The sequence below is a fragment of the Nilaparvata lugens genome, chromosome 5, assembly GCF_014356525.2.
Source record: "Nilaparvata lugens isolate BPH chromosome 5, ASM1435652v1, whole genome shotgun sequence".
Taxonomy (NCBI): domain Eukaryota; kingdom Metazoa; phylum Arthropoda; class Insecta; order Hemiptera; family Delphacidae; genus Nilaparvata; species Nilaparvata lugens.
Window position 1 is genome coordinate 35,897,950 of NC_052508.1, and position 18,974 is coordinate 35,916,923.

The 18,974-nt window shown below is 30.7% G+C and overlaps 1 protein-coding gene across 1 annotated transcript in view; it reads left to right on the plus strand.

Moving 5' to 3' along the window:
- The window catches only part of LOC111059809 (noggin-1-like), a 90,655-nt gene that overhangs the window by 64,668 nt on the left and 7,013 nt on the right, over positions 1-18,974 (plus strand). The window contains exons 2-3 of the mRNA XM_039428267.1: positions 2,564-2,842; positions 4,151-4,449. Coding sequence (XP_039284201.1) covers positions 2,564-2,842; positions 4,151-4,449 — 578 coding nt within the window. The remainder of the gene's footprint in view (positions 1-2,563; positions 2,843-4,150; positions 4,450-18,974) is intronic.

Sequence of the window (18,974 nt, forward strand, 5' to 3'; positions counted from 1 at the left end):
AAAAACATGATCACTGCTAATTTGATAACTGTCAACGAGAATAATATTAATTGCCAATGGATAAAGTCGAGGTCGATTCTCAAGCCCCGCTCAATATTACACAAAATTCGCTGCAATTAGTCTACTATACTACAGAGCACTTCCAACACATCAATTAATAATTCAAATGATTAGACTCAATAATTTTCATGCCAAGCTGTGACCTAATTTCTTTATTTATTATCGATAGAGGGCAGATCATAAGATGCTTCTAGCAAATAGTAGGTCCGTGAAACAAAAATTTGAGCTTAGTTTCATCTCTGAGATAACTTGAGAGGAAAAATTGATCATCCAAGTGGCAGCTTATTGAAACAGAAATTTCCATCGTTGAAATTTGACAGGAATGTTCCTTTTTAAATCGCGTATCGACGTATATACCAAGGTTTTTTTGGAAATTTTGCATTTCAAGGATAATATACAAGGAAAAAGGAGCCTCCTTCATACGCCAATATTAGAGTAAAAATCAGACTATAGAATTATTCATCATAAATCAGCTGTTGAAAGATTATAAATTCAATGCCATGACGCATGGCATTATCTCAATGTAACTTGGTAAAAAAGCTGTGTAGACTATTTATTGCATGCCTCATTGAATGCAATTGTTATGCACTATCAAATGAATTATTGATTGCGTGCAATAGAGCATGCAATTAATAACTAAAATAATATAGTATTGTCTGTCGAACTTTCTCTGCTTTGAACTCTGGCTATCCTGTTGCCAGTATGTCTTGAAAGGAGATTAACTTTTGTTTTTAGCATTTTTGATTCACTAACCCGAACAGCCATTAGTCGCCTAATGGCGATGCCATGCCATGCAATGCCATGACGTATGCAATTCAAAATCTCAATGTAACTTGGTAAAAAAGCTGTGTAGACTATTTATTGCACGCCTCATTGAATGCAATTGTTATGCACTATCAAATGAATTATTGATTGCGTGCAATTGAGCATGCAATTAATAACTAAAATAACATAGTATTGTCTGTCGAACTTTCTCTGCTTTGAACTCTGGCTATCCTGTTGCCAGTATGTCTTGAAAGGAGATTAACTTTTGTTTTTAGCATTTTTGATTCACTAACCCGAACAGCCATTAGTCGCCTAATGGCGATGCCATGCCATGCAATGCCATGACGTATGCAATTCAAAATCTCAATGTAACTTGGTAAAAAAGCTGTGTAGACTATTTATTGCACGCCTCATTGAATGCAATTGTTATGCACTATCAAATGAATTATTGATTGCGTGCAATTGAGCATGCAATTAATAACTAAAATAACATAGTATTGTCTGTCGAACTTTCTCTGCTTTGAACTCTGGCTATCCTGTTGCCAGTATGTCTTGAAAGGAGATTAACTTTTGTTTTTAGCATTTTTGATACACCAACCCGACAGCCATTAAAGTCGCCAATATCGTTTTCACACCGATATCTCGCCGACACGACATACAGACAGGATAATTTACTCTTATGGACAGTATAAGAGGAGGCTGCGGTTTATAACTGCGCGAGGTTCACTGTTCACAGAACTACTATAGTGAGGTCCACGTTATAATGGCAGTGAGGAAAGATAGGAGAAAAACGATGTCAAGTCTCTCCATTTTGCCACTGACTGTACACAGCTGTTACTCAATTATTCATCTCATTAAATTTAATCTAATAATAATTATTATTTCCTTGATAAAATAATCAATCTAATATCAAATTGATCAAGAAAATATATTTTCCAAAATTTGATTCAAAAATTTGCTTCCATGACTGAGATCAGATTTTTATTTTTATACAAACCTGAAATGGCGGCTAATTTAAAAAGCTGTGATACATAATCTGTTTTTAAAAACAACAGAAATTGAGTAATTTGGATGGTAATATATTCCAATTTTCTTAAAAAATAATAGAAAAATAGAAATCCTATTCAAAAATGAGTAATTTCAATGGATTAATTCTGAAATAACTTTTCAATATTATTTATACTGGTACAAGTAGGTCTAACATATACGGGTAGACTAACTGGATGAAGTCTAGGATGGTTAGTTATCAACTTTTAAAATGTCATTTCAGGTATTCTTATTTGTGTTTTGCTTACGGTAATGTTTAAAAATTATTTCATTGTTTCAAAAATACATTTTAAATCAATTATACGACTTGTGTACTCAAGTATTTTGATAGAATGAAGAAAAAAAATGGCGGCTGAGAATATGGTTTGTTCACTTTTGTACAGTCACTGTCAAAAGTAAATATAAAATATTCTGGCAAATAGACAACATTGCGAAGCGCGAGAGAGATAGTGCTATCTGTTTTGTTGTATGATAGAAAAGGACAGCAACAGTATTGAGCTCAAATAATAATGTTATCTTAACGAAAATAAACGGAAGCTTATGAAGTGAATTAGGAAGTCTTATTTTGAAATAAAAAATCCTACAATATTATATATTATTTGTAGCCTCTTTTCAGCTTCAATTTCCAAAAACTATTTTCTGTGACTCAATAGCATCAGGTTGATTGATAAGTGTGTGTCTATTTTGGCAGATGCTGAGTGTGTGGCAGACTGTGACTGTGTTAGTGTCACTGAGAGGGGGGTGCCCTGGTGGTGCCGGGGGGGACTCGATAGACAGCACCGGCCTGGTGGGCACATCACCCGCCCTGCTTCTGGGCAGCACCCAACTGCCTCTTCAGTTCTGGTCCAACATGAGGAAGTCAGCGCTCAAGCCAAGACGTCGCGACCTGCATGAACCCACTCTTAAGAACATTCTTGGCCACGACTACGATGCGCTCTGGATGAAGAGTGTCCGGCCCATGTCTCCAAATGTCAGTAGCAAATTAAATCATGATGTTAAACATCCAGTCAATTAATTGGGCGAAGTTGAAACTTTTTGTTTCCCTCTATCGCTTAACTTTGAATCAATTACATTACTAGAGTATCAATCACTATTCGTATTTCTATTTCTTTAAAAAAAACATTACAGTGTTTTGTTTTGATATCAATACTTTACAGAGATATGGAAGAAGCTTCCTCACATGATCGGTTGCCTGTGAGTGAGCTTCTATAGTGAGATTGAATTCATACTGTCAGCTCTCTCTATAAATAGAATCAGTGCTCCCAATTTGATCACAGTTGATGTGAATCGTACCTATTTAGTCATGGAGTAAACAAAGTTTTCACCTCCACTCAGGTACTATCCAAAGTCACATTTCACTCTCTGAAGCAAAATACGGAAGTATAATAGTGGAGAAGTGACTAATTTACTTCTCAGTGACTCAAAATAATGCCATTTGGATAACATGGCTACAAAATCTCAGGAATGTACAGGAAAATCATCTACTGGACTATGAGAGGAATGGTTTCTAATCTATCTAGTGTTTCCCTGTATCAATATGCTATTGATATTATTACACACTTGCTGACTTGATGATATTATTCAAACACCTATTGTGTTTAGGAACTAAGTGTAGTAAGTTCCCGTTGATGAAGCTAGAAGTAGATTGCTGGTAGAGGCTGGAACTGTTCATTCATTTCCAATGAACTACTAGCATAAACTCATATACTCCATATAGCTAAATAGTGGAGTTCACGGTTATTTCTATTTTCAACATAATTACCAAGTATATCTTCTATCTTCTATAGTCCATTCAAAATAGCCTCCGACTTGGGGGTTATGCGGAACAGACTCCCAATGGAGGGAGATCCTCCATTCCCAGTGATGAGTGGAGTCATAGAAAGAAGCGCAGTTGCCAAGTTGTCGATCCGACTCAGTCGGTGCAGTGCTTTCAGAGAGGAAACTTCGTATAAGTATCATGAGCTGCTGAATACAGACTGAAGACTACAGTTTAAACGATGATTATACATCATCGTATGCATTAAACTGTATGTGCATTAAACTGCACAAGAGCCGGTTGAATATTAACTGTGGTTGATTCCACAAGAGTCAATCAGAGTAGCTGTGTTTTCAAAAAAAGCCTACTCTGATCGTGAAATTAATCACGATTAATATTTTACCGGTTTCTGTGCAACCGGGCTATAGAATTATTTGGGGGGCTACCTTACTCAGTTGGCTATATGAGATTATAGTTTGTGTTTTGCTTATGCAGTCTATAGCTTGATCGTTGGCGTTGCAGGAGAGTGAGGACGAAGGCGAGCGTAAGGCAGTGCGTCAGCTGCGTGCTCTGGTGAACGCGTCACACGAGGACAGCAGACTGCAGCTGCCCGCCGAACTGCCCACCGAGTATCGCGAATTGGTGGCCGGCTGGCTGGTGAGCCGCGCTACCTGTCCCATCCACTTCACATGGGACGACCTGGGGCCTTACTTCTGGCCACGCTTCCTGCGTCGCGGCGAGTGCCAGGCCAACGCCCACTGCTCCTGGCCACCCGGCATGACCTGTGTGCCCGGCGGCGCCCGCAATCTACACGTGCTCAGGTGGCATTGCAGGTCACTTCTCAAATCAAATGACAATTATTTTTCATTGAACAAAAAACAACAATCTATTCATTTTCAAAAATATTTATTGGTTTACAGTACATTATTCGTTTCCTGGATACTTACTAAACGTTGTTGTATTCACCTCTATCAAGTTCAACCGCGATTAACCAAAGGTTAATGACGTCATCGTATTGTCGTGAACTTTGTTCATTGGTTCATGTGACATTAGTTCCATGAGTTTTACAGACGAGTCGACAGGGCTGGAAGCTCATTGGGTTGGTGGACGGGAATCAACTGATAATCAACTAATCGGAGAGCTTCCTGCCCTGCCGACTAGTCTGTAAAACGCTTCATGTGGCTTGACCCTTAGATGAAGCCTTGCAACTGAAATATATAGCTTGATTTTCACGTGTCAGTATCAGGGGTACGCGCCACCTTAGTCCTTCGACATACCCAGAACCTGACATGAGTGCCCCATCAGGGGTACGCGCCACCTTAGTCCTCCGACATACCCAGAACCTGACAGGAGTGAACAGTGACTATCTCATCCATCGACACCATATGCCAGCGACAGGGAAAGACTGTTTTGAAAGAGTCTGGAATTGGCGTGTGCGTTAGGCGCCAAAACCGGACACTTTTACATTCATACAGAAACGACAAAGTCAGACACATCGAATCTCTGACACTTCCGAAACAAGACTGTTAAGTTACACTTCTTGGACGGACTGTAATACACAGAGCTGTCTTGTTTTATTCAAGTTTATTCAAACAATGGTCAATGTTTGATGAACCCCCATGTGTAGACTATTCTTAACAAGACCATTGACAATTTATTTCTGAAACCTATTACTCATTTCTATCTCTCTTCGTAGTTATATCAGGCGATGACCTATCTTGTAACTGTATAATTCGTTATATATCATTCCTATTTTGTGCAGTTGTCTGTTTCTTCCTGCAGTTATTTGGAGCATGAATAATAAAGCTATTAGTGAATCTCTTGACAGAAAACAAGAATAACTTCACTTAATAGTTAAATTATCAAGATTAGTGAGTACACTGAAACCTCTCGATAACTCTATAACTCGTAGTTTTGCCATCAAAAACACTGTAATTAGTATTCCCATAAAGATAAATACACTAATATTCCATTGTAACACTGATAACTCCAGTCATGAGTTCATTGAAAGATCTATGGATCCACATATAATAATATAACTGGAGACACCCTGGGTTAAAGAGCTCGCACATGAACAGGTATTGATCTCTGAAATCTTTTACAAGTATGTCAAATCAATATTTATAGCAATATTTTCTAATATCCATTCATAGAGGCTATAATTATCATGAATTAATTATGGGTAATGATGGGAACAGTATCCATGGTACAATTTTTTCGTATTTTGTTCTATCAGCCACGATATTGCAGAGCCTGATTTATATATATATAATATATATTGATATTGCAGAGCTTGATATATATTCGTCACCCACCAAAATTTGTATTCAGCGCTTGGTCCCGTAGGCTACAAATTATAGAGGTTCTACTGTGTTGAATGTAGTCTACTTGAGGGTGAATATACTCGAACATTGAGTATTTTGAAGATAATAAATTTTTTTAGTATTGTTTTTCATTTTGAATTTCCTTTTATTTGAAAACTAGCAATAGAACATTCAGACAATTGGTCTATCTTTTCATATTTCCTAGCAACTGCCTGATTGTTATAAGCTAATTTTAGTATATGATCTATCTCTATTATAGTTAAAATTAGTATATTTCTGTCTCAACATAGAAATACCATTTTCTTGGAATATGGAGATGTAGAGGCATATTTATAATAATCATAAGATAGAATTCCAGGAAGATTGGATATGTGAGCATGTTGTCAATGGAAATGAGTAGAATACAAAAACTTTGAAAAGTATAATAAAGTTGAATGAAATCAGCTTTAATCATTGTATGGTAATTGTATAGCAAGATTACGATACTTATGAACTCCACTTAGAAATCCTATTATATTTAGCGAGCAATTTCTGTAATTATTTTTATTTTTATCTGGTTATTTATGTCAAACGGATCTCGAAAACGGCTCTAACGATTTTCACGAAATTTGGAATATAATAGGTTTATGATATAAAAAATCGATTGCACTAGGTTTCATCCCTGGTAAAACTCGCTGAAGGACATTAAAAGGATCATTCATCCTTGGGAAAATAGCTGAGATTTTCGTCGTCTGTGGATAATAAAGTGAGTGAGCGAGTGCATCTGTGGAAAATCAAAATAGCTCATTCCCGAAATTCATAAACTGACGAATAGCCAGCTGTAAAATATAAACACTACCTCAAAATAAAAATTCAGGGAAGAAACAGTTTTGGGCTGTGCCTGTTAGTCCTTCCCCAATCATTTTCTTCTGTTTATTAATAAATAAAATAATAACGAGTGAAGCTCGGTGCCCCGATATTGGATGGTGAGAGAAGATAATTGTACTGGAATGTATTTAGTAGTTCTGTGAACAGTAGACCTCACGCAGTTTTCTCATCCACAAGTAACCAATGTCACCTGTTTGAAAAGAAACTCAGTTCACGTTTGAATTTGTATTGCATATGATATAATTCATCCAGTTCTGTGATAATCTTCCTATCTGATGAGAATTAATTTTTTACTATAAAAAATATTATAATTTTTTCAAAAGTGAGAATATTGATAATGATAGGCACGCATAATAATACCAATATCGGGGCACCGAGCTTCGCTCGTTATTTATTTATAAACTATTGATAAACAGAACACAATTCTCTGAAATGATTGGGGAAGGACTAACAGGCACAGCCCAAAACTGTTTCTTCCCAGAATTTTTATTTATACATTAATTTTTTTGTTTACTATAAATAGTCCAGATAGTAGGCTATGTTACATACACTTCCATTCAGGTTAAATATTCAGTCCAAACATTTAAAAACAAAAAAAGGTCTAATTTAGATTATTTACAAACAAATTGAATAACAAAATAACACTCACTAATCACTTAGTATTGTCAAATAATGAATAACTTTGAAAATTATTATATACCCTAGTTTAGAATGATTATCATGTCATGTCAACAAATCAGATTATTTTGATCAAGTTGATTAAAATTTCTAGATAATATTTCTCGCTGATTGATTACACAGCTGGATTTAATTCTGTCTCTCTCCCACACACGCATCTTCTGTTTCGACAGACGACAAAATTATCATCTGTTTTTCCAAGGATGAATTATTGTTATCCTTTTCATGTCCTTCAGTGAGTTTTCCCAGGGATAAGACCTAGTGCAATCAAATTTTTATATCATAAACCTACTACGGTATATGTTCCAAATTTCGTGAAAATTGTTAGAGCCGTTTTCGAAATCCGTTGAACATAAATGACCAGACATAAAAATATAAACAGATATACAGAAATTGCTTGCTTAATGTAATAGGATGACTACAAAACAAGGTATTAAAACCAAATACCATGAAGATGCATATCTCTTTAAGGTATTTGATTGAAACTGTAGACCTTATAGATATTGGCACGGTTTTTCCAGACATCTGTGTTATCCACTTGTCAGCTGATTGATTATGAATAATTCTATAGTCTGATTAATCCTATCTTCAGAGTAGATGATATATATGTATAGTGATATCAGAGTATGGAGGAATTCCTTTTCTTTCCATATTATCCTTAAAATGCAAAATTTCAAAGTTGAAATTAATGTCTCTTGATTAAATGATATGTTCTGGAGTTTCAATTATTATAATATTTTTCGCATTCCCATTTTTCATATTTTGAATCCCTTCATTTGGGTCTCTCGTTGTTTAGTCGAATCTTGTATTAAAACCTTCCCATAAAAAATGTTAGATTCAATGTGGCGGAACCAAGATTGAAGACCTAAATTTTGAAGCTACCTACTGATTTTTTTTAAAATTTGAATAGGATTTCCCAGTGGAGCCCACTGTCAAATTATCTTTCGAAAAGGATCATTAAGTTGTTTCCCTATTAATATTAAGCTGTAGGCCTATATGAATCCATAGAACTTCATAGATTTCTCCGTATGGGTGAATGGTTCAGAATCAAAATTCAAATTCGTAAAATTAATAATACAAACGTCAGAGCAAACTGCCATCAGAATTTGTATTATTAATATTACGCGTATGTTATTGAAGGATAATAGTAAGGCAGACATGTTACTTTTATTTCCTGAAAAAGGTGAGTAAAAAATTCTGTTGTTCAACGTACTTGACCTGTAAAAAAGTTTGAAGAGTGAGTATTAAAAATTTGAAGCTGATCGATCAACTCTTTCGAAAGTTATTGCAGTACATTCAAACAAACAAACCCACAGACTGGCAACAACTTTGAACTTGGTTAAAAATTGAGAACTTGCTAACGCTCGTTCAATGAATATTATTGAGAGAACAACGGGCGGTATGCTCAAGTTGGAAGCACATAACTTGAAGGAGCCAAATTATTTCAGTGTAGGGGATTGTATATTTTACAAGAGAGTATGTTTCTGAATTGAATCGCTACTTTAGTTTTGTTGCACAGCCGGCCCTCTCTCACAATCAACCTCTCGCATTCTCCAGTGTGATGCTACATCAATATTATACTAGTAGCTCTGTGAACAGTAGACCTCACGCAGTATTCTCATCCACAAGTACCTGATTGGAACCATATAGCCCAGTCAACGAAGTGTTATATAGGGAAAAGTTTGGAAGACAATTTTTGACCCCGCAGCTCTGTTTAAGGTAGTAAGGAGGTAAACATATCAAAAGTCCCCACCCCTCCCACCTGTGCTAAGGGGGTGGGGGTGATTCAACGGTACCATTTTTTCGTTTCTCACATATAACTCGAGAATTATGCATTTTGCAGACATGACTACCCAATATGAAATTGAAGCTTACATAATTTCCTACAATATTGATCTCACAACTTTTTCTACATCTCTCTCACTTCACGAGATATCCGCTCTAAAAGATGTGACATTTTTGAAAAAAAAAACACATTTTCCTACAATTTCATGCTATTTCTGCTCTAATAACTTTTTGAATATCGATGCAGAAAATTCATGCCGATCATGAGCTTATAGAGCATCAAATTCTCTTTAATTTGATGTATGATTTCACAAGTTTACGCACATCCCCACGACTGTTGCAGCAGTGCTGAGTGCTTCAGTGTTGAGTGTGAGATCATCAGTTATGCAGAAATTGACCAATTGACAAAGGAATTTGGAGAGAAAGTTTTGAAAAAAAAATTTGACTTCGCAGCTTTGTTGGGACCAGTTAGGGGGTGAACATATCAAAAGTCCCCATCCCTACACCTTGTGCTAAAGGGGCGAGGGCGGTTTAAAAGTTGCATTTTTCAATCTTTTGCTTACACGCTCATATCTTGAGAAAAATGCGTTCAACCGACATGACTAACTATTCAAAAATGAGACTTGATAAATTCTCTACAATATTTAATTTGTTCAGTGGTGATTTGTGATATCTCCAACAGTTTTCGAGATGTGCGCTCTCAAAAGTGTAAAATTGTTATGTAAGAATAGTCATGTCTGTAAAATGCATAACTTCCGAGTTATATGTGAGAAACCAAAAAATGGTATTTATGAATCACCCTCACCCACATAGCACAAGGGGTTGGGGTGGGGACTTTTGATATGTTTACCTCCTTACTATCCTGAACAGAACTGCGGGGTCAAAAATTGTCTTCCAAACTTTTTACTTTCCTTGCCCTATTACCATAGGTAAGAAAAGTATTGCTTTCCGAAAAAAATTAAGGTACCCAAATTTCTAAATTTCTATACGTTTCAAGGTCCCCTGAGTCCGAAAAAGTGGTTTTGGGTATTGGTCTGTGTGTGTGTGTGTGTGTGTGTGTGTGTGTGTGTGTGTGTGTGTGTGTGTGTGTGGTGTGTGTGTGTGTGTGTGTGTGTGTGTGTGTGTGTGTGTGTGTGTGTGTGTGTGTGTGTGTATGAGTGTATGTGCGTCTGTGTACACGATATCTCATGTCCCAGTTAACGGAATGACTTGAAATTTGAAACGAAAGGTCCTTACACTATAAGGATCCGACACGAACAATTTCGATCAAATGCAATCCAAGATGGCGGCTAAAATGGCGAAAATGTTGTCAAAAACAGGGTTTTTCGCGATTTTCTCGAAAACGGCTCCAACGATTTTGATCAAATTTAAACCTGGAATAGTCATTGATAAGCTCTATCAACTGCAACAAGTGTCCTATATCTGTAAAAATTTCAGGAGCTTTGCCCCATCTATGCAAAGTTTGATTTTAGATTCTCAATTATCAGCTTTCATATACAATTTAAACAAAAACTTTCAAGTGGAAAAGATTGAGCATGAAAATCTCTGCAATTAATGTTCGGTAACATTTCCACCTAGAATTGAAAATAAGCTTGAAACCGAGAAAATGTGATTATTAAATTGCAAACTGTTGGCAACTGTTGATTCTATCAAATCATTCACTACGAAGAGATAGCAGTTATAGTGTGTTTCCAGCGGTATTGACCTATCAACAGCTGTCTCATATCTTTGAATAGTAGAGTTGAGCTGCGCGAGTACACTAGCGTCAGGTGATCAATTTTCTTAACGGCAAGGAAAGTTGTGTGAGTGTGCCACACCAGATTTTTCTTCTATACCTTTTTTTGAGCATTCATTGCATGGACTAATAGAGACCTTTATGGAAATACAGCAATAGACTGGCTTCTCCACACATCTGTGTAATCACTAGTCAGCTGATTTATACTGATTTATTCTGAACTACTCAAAATTAATGGCTTACTGGTCCTTCTCTTCTCTTCTCTTCTCTTCTCTTCTCTTATATCTATAAAAGGCTAAGCCCCGACAGACTGAAATCACACCACAGCCCAAACTACTGAGCCTACAAACTTGAAATTTTGCACAATATTGTTTATGATAGCCTGAAAACATCCACTAAGAAAGGATTTTCAGAAATTTGCCCCCTGAGGGAGCTGGGGTCCCCCAAAAATGTTGTACTTTTTAACCGCTCATTGCACAGCAAAGTCATGAGGAACTTTTTTGTTCAGCTACAGAAAGAAAAAAATAGATCTCTGCAGAAAAATTCCGACCAGGAGCAGAGAGGGGTCCAGGAGAGGGTGTTTTTTGAAATTTTTCATGTAAAATCACACTACAGCTCAAACTAATTGGCCTACAGACTTAAAACACTGCACAAATATTCTTCAAACATGCTAGACGCGCACTAAGAAGATATTCTGCCTCTAAGGGTTTCAAAGGATTAGAAAGGATCCTATTTAGTGAGGTTATGAACGTGGTAAGGTGAATGGTATATGGAACTTAGATAATTGACACATGATATTCCAACATATGTTGTAATCATTGGAAAACCTTAAAATAATTTTATCAATCAGCTGATCGAATTTAATTTTCCGTGTAAATCGGAAGCGCGAGCTTGCCACGTGTTTGTTCCATTTTTGTATGCTAGGCCAATTCGGTTTGCGCCTTCTATCAGCTGTATATGGAGTCTCGTACATTCTGATTAGAACAGAGCACAGAGATTTTCTTTGGTTAGGAGTTTGTTGATTATTCTTTCAAATTCAAATTTTATTGCAAACAAAAATCACATTGAAAAATTTCTTAATAGACAAGATTACAAAAACGAGATGTCAAACATAAACCTACATTTCTTTGTAGCATGGCCAGAAAAAGACAAACTTGGGTACTAGCCGTGAGTTCAATCAATATGAAATATTTTCATTTTTTGTTAATATTTTGTGAACAAAAAGTACGAGTTAATGAGAGATGTGAGTAATTTCTTATATTTGATCTAAATGGTTATTCATACGGTATTGTAGTAGTCGGGGTCACTCCAATCAAAGTTTTTTATTTTGTAGCTAATAAATTTCACACATATTGATTGTCTATAATGTCCATAATGGGAGTGATTGAACTACTCAAAATTAATGGCTTACTGGTCCTTCATAGAATTTATAGTATTCCTGGTGATTGAGCCTGTCTTTTTTTAGTGTTGACTATTAATAATAAAGCTTTATTTACAACTAGCTTACCTGGGAACTTCGTACCGCCAAAAAGTCAATGTATCTCATGTCATACTTCAATTTATTTGGTGAATCATGAGATTTATCTGACAATCAATATTTTCATTCAGCCTACATCTGAATACGGACTTCCTATGTGCTTAGTCATGCAGCATTCTTTATTCCCAAAACATATTATTCTCAATCAATTGGTAGTAATATATAACAGTTAAGTGTTGAATTGAAAAAAAAAAAAATAGATAGGATAAATCAGTGTTTCAAAGATGAATTCAATGTTTTCATAGTTGTTGATTGTTAATAGATGGTTGACGAAATATGTGATGTACGATGAATCACACAGAATTACATATTCTTTTCATCTTCCATTTGAGGATGAATATAAGCTGAGCTAAATAAAAAAAATATATATTCTGTCATTAATGAATGCAATATGAACAACTCTCTTCCATGAGGTGAATAATTTTTTTCAAACATTTTCCGGTTACTCAATGATAGGGAAGTGAAAATTATTTGTATAGGTCTTCTAAGGAGCCATTATCTACAGCTGATACCAATCAACTATACTTCAACTCCTAACTACCGTTGTAATACCAGTAGCCTACACAATTTATCATAGGGTGAGGTGTTTATTACAGCTGGTATCTTTAGATGCTAAATCATAGACTATTATTATCTCAATATAATTTTGGATCATGATCATCTTTCCGTTCTTCGGTAGCCGCTAGGCCGACAATTTCGAAAACATAGGTCTGTAAAATGGATTGGATAATTAAATAAACATTATTAGCCACTCTATTGAAATTTATGGTCAGAAACCATCCCCAATATTCACACAACATATTCCCAAAGTTTCATACTGTTATGTCAAATATTTTTCAAGTCATAGGGAACAAACACATTCATTTATACATACATATAAATATATATATATATATATATATATATATATATATATATATATATATATATATATATATAAGATAGAAGATTTCATTCGGCTCAAGCAAAAGCCTCTCTAAATGTAGGTAGAATGATGAGGTTGACAACTTTCAGCTCTGTTGTTTTAACTTTTTTTTCAAATCACTTTCAAAAAGTTCATGTAGTACCTACTATTGTGTTTAAGACACTTCTGGCACTATCATAGTTTCACAAATATTCTGTTTTACACTCCTATCTCATGCAGTCGTTAACCATATCTATAATAAAATAAAGAGTTGGCTTATACACGCACAGTATAGGAAAATTATGTTTGACGCATCATCACGTCTGAACTACTGTACTAATTAGCTTGAAATTCTGCATATATAGGATAGACTCTTAATTAACCAAGGATGACTATAGGCCTGTTTTCAATTCTTGAAAATTTCATTATGTCAAGTTTTCAGATTATCAAGTTTGAAAATGGATCCTTGCAAAGCACAGGTTCCTCCTAGTGATGAATAATTCCATAGTCTGATTTTACTCTAATATTGACGTATGGAGGAGGCTCCTTTTTCCTTTTATATCATCCTTGAAATGCAAAATTTTCAAAAACCTTGTATATACGTCAACACACAATAATTGAAAAAAGAACATACCTGTCAAATTTCATGGAAATCTACTACCGCGTTTCGCCATAATAACATATGAACATTTGAACATTAAAACATTTGAACATTTGAACATTTGAACATTTGAACATTTAAACATTTAAACATTGAAACATTTAAACATTTAAACATTCAAACATTTAAACATTTAAACATTTGAACATTTAAACATTTAAACATTTATTCATTAAAACATTTGAACATTTAAACATTTAAACATTTAAACATTTAAACATTTAAACATTCAAACATTTGAACATTCAAACATTAAACATTAAAACATTTAAAAACATTTAAACATTTAAACATTTAAACATTTAAACATTTAAACATTTAAACATTTAACATTTAAAAATTTAAACATTTAAACATTTAAACATTAAAACATTTAAACATTTAAACATTTAAACATTTAAACATTTAAACATTTAAACATTTAAACATTAAAACATTTAAACATTTAAACATTTAAACATTTAACATTTAAACATTCAAACATATAAACATTCAAACATTTAAACATTTAAACATTTAAACATTTAAACATTTAACATTTGAACATCTATATCATCATCCTTTTATATCATCCTTGAAATGCAAAATTTTCAAAAACCTTGTATATACGTCAACACACGATAATTGAAAAAAGAACATATCTGTCAAATTTCATGGAAATCTACTACCGCGTTTCGCCATAATAACATATGAACATTTGAACATTTAAACATTTAAACATTTAAACATTTGAACATTTAAACATTTAAACATTTAAACATTTAAACATTCAAACATTAAAACATTTAACATTTAAACATTTAACATTTAAACATTTAAACATTTAACATTTAAACATTTAAACATTTAACATTTAAACATTTAAACATTAACATTTAAACATTTAAACATTTAACATTTAAACATTTAAACATTAACATTTAACATTTAACATTTAAACATTTACATTTAAACATTTAAAAATTTAAACATTTAACATTTAAACATTTAAACATTTAAACTTCAAACATTTAAACATTAAACATTAACATTTAAACATTTAACATTTAAACATTTAGACATTTAAACATTTAACATTTAACATTTAAACATTTAAACATTTGAACATTTAAACATTCAACATTTAAACATTTGAACATTTAAACATTTAAACTTTAAACATTAAAACATTTAAACATTTAACATTTAAACATTAAACATTTAAACATTTAACATTTAAACATTTAAACATTTAAACATTTAAACATTTAAACATTTAAACATTTAAAAATTTAAACATTAAAACATTTAAACATTTAAACATTTAAACATTTAAACATTAAACATTAAAACATTTAAACATTTAAACATTTAAACATTTAAACATTCAAACATATAAACATTCAAACATTTAAACATTTAAACATTTAAACATTTAAACATTTAAACATTTAAACATTTAAACATTTGAACATTTAAACATTTAAACATTTGAACATCTATATCATCATCCTTTTATATCATCCTTGAAATGCAAAATTTTCAAAAACCTTGTATATACGTCAACACACGATAATTGAAAAAAGAACATATCTGTCAAATTTCATGGAAATCTACTACCGCGTTTCGCCATAATAACATATGAACATTTGAACATTAAACATTTGAACATTTGAACATTTGAACATTTGAACATTTAAACATTTAAACATTGAACATTTAAACATTTAAACATTCAAACATTTAAACATTTAAACTTTAACATTTAAACATTTAAACATTTAAACATTTAACATTTAACATTTAAACATTTAACATTTAAACATTTACATTTAAACATTTAAACATTTAACATTCAAACATTTGAACATTCAAACATTAAACATTAAACATTTAAACATTTAACATTTGAACATTTAAACATTTAAACATTTAAACATTAAACATTTAAACATTAAACATTAAACATTTAAACATTTAAACATTTAACATTTAAACATTTAAACATTAAACATTTAAACATTAACATTTAAACATTTAAACATTTAAACATTAAACATTTAACATTTAAACATTTAAACATTTAAACTTTAAACATTTAAACATTTAAACATTCAACATTTAAACATTCAAACATTTAAACATTTAACATTAAACATTTGAACATTTAAACATTTAAACATTTGAACATCTATATCATCATCCTTTTATATCATCCTTGAAATGCAAAATTTTCAAAAACCTTGTATATACGTCAACACACGATAATTGAAAAAAGAACATATCTGTCAAATTTCATGGAAATCTACTACCGCGTTTCGCCATAATAACATATGAACATTTGAACATTTAAACATTTGCACATTTGAACATTTGAACATTTAAACATTTAATCATTTAAACATTTAAACATTCAAACATTAAAACATTTTAACATTTAAACATTTAAACATTTAAACATTTAAACATTTAACATTTAAACATTTAACATTAAACATTTAAACATTTAAACATTTAAACATTTAAACATTTAACATTTAAACATTTAAACATTTAAAATTTAAACATTTATACATTTAAACATTTAAACATTTAACATTCAAACATTAAACATTAACATTTAAACATTTAGACATTTAAACATTTAAACATTTAAACATTAAACATTTAAACATTTAAACATTAAACATTTGAACATTTAAAACATTCAACATTTAAACATTTAAACATTTAAACATTAAACATTAAACATTTAAACATTCAACATTTAACATTTAACATTAAACATTTAAACATTTAAACATTTAAACATTTAACATTTAAACATTTAAACATTTAAAATTTAAACATTTAAACATTTAAACATTCAAACATTTAAACATTTAAACATTTAAACATTTAACATTAAACATTAAACATTTAAACATTTAAACATTTAAACATTCAAACATATAAACATTCAAACATTTAAACATTTAAACATTTAAACATTTAGACATTTAAACATTTAACATTCAAACATTCAAACATTTAACATTTAAACATTTAACATTTGAACATTCAAACATTTAAACATTTAAACATTAAACATTAAACATTCAAACATTAAACATTTAAACATTTAAACATTTAAACATTTAAACATTTAAACATTTAAACATTTAAACATTTAAACATTTGAACATTTAAACATTTAGACATTTAAACATTTTAAACACATTTAAACATTTAAACATTTAAACTTAAACATTTAAACATTTAACATTTAACATTCAAACATTTAAACATTTAAACATTTAAACATTTAAACATTTAAACATTTAAAATTTAAACATTTAACATTTAAACATTTAACATTTAAACATTAAACATTTAAACATTTAAAATTTAAACATTAAACATTAAACATTTAAACATTTATACATTTAAACATTTAAACATTTAAACATTTAAACTTTAAACATTTAAACATTTAACATTTAAACATTTAAACATTTAAACATTTAACATTTAAACATTTAAACATTTAAACATTTAAACATTTACACATTTAAACATTTAAAACATTTGAACATTTAAACATTTAAACATTCAAACATTAAACATTTAAAACATTTGAACATTAAACATTTAAACATTTAAAACATTTGAACATCTATATCATCATCCTTTTATATCATCCTTGAAATGCAAAATTTTCAAAAACCTTGTATATACGTCAACACACGATAATTGAAAAAAGAACATATCTGTCAAATTTCATGGAAATCTACTACCGCGTTTCGCCAAAATAACATATGAACATTTGAACATTTAAAACATTTGCACATTTGAACATTTGAACATTTAAACATTTAATCATTTAAACATTAAACATTCAAACATTAAACATTTAACATTTAAACATTAAACATTTAAACATTTAACATTAAACATTTAAACATTTAACATTTAAACATTTAAACATTTAAACATTTAAAAATTAAACATTTAAACATTTAAACATTCAAACATTTAACATTTAAACATTTAAACATTTAAACATTAAAATTTAAACATTTAAACATTTAAAATTTAAACATTTAAACATTAAACATTTAAACATGTAAACATTTAAACATTTAGACATTTAAACATTTAAACATTAAACATTTAAACATTTAAACATTTAAACATTTAACATTTAAAACATTTGAACATTTGAACATTTAAACATTTAAAATTTAAACATTAAACATTTAAACATTAAACATTTAAACATTTAAACATTCAAACATTTAAACATTTAAACATTTACACATTTAAACATTTAAACATTAAACATTAAACATTTAAACATTAACATTTAAAACATTTAACATTTAAACATTTAAACATTAAACATTTAAACATTAAACATTAAACATTAAACATTAAACATTCAAACATTAAAACATTTAACATTTAAACATTTAAAACATTTAAACATTTAAACATTTAAACATTTAAACTTTAAACATTTAAACATTTAAACATTTAAACATTCAACATTTAAACATTAAACATTAAACATTAAACATTTAAACATTTAAACATTAACATTTAAACATTTAACATTTAAACATTAAACATTTAAACATTTAAACATTTAAACATTAAACATTTAACATTCAACATTTAAACATTTAAACATTTAAACATTTAACATTTAAACATTTAAACATTTAAACATTTAAACATTCAAACATTTAAACATTTAACATTTAAACATTTAAAATTTAAACATTTAAACATTTTAAACAATTAAACATTTAAACATTTAAACATTTAAACATTTAAACATTTAAACATTCAAACATTAAACATTAAACATTTTAAACAATTAAACATTCAAACA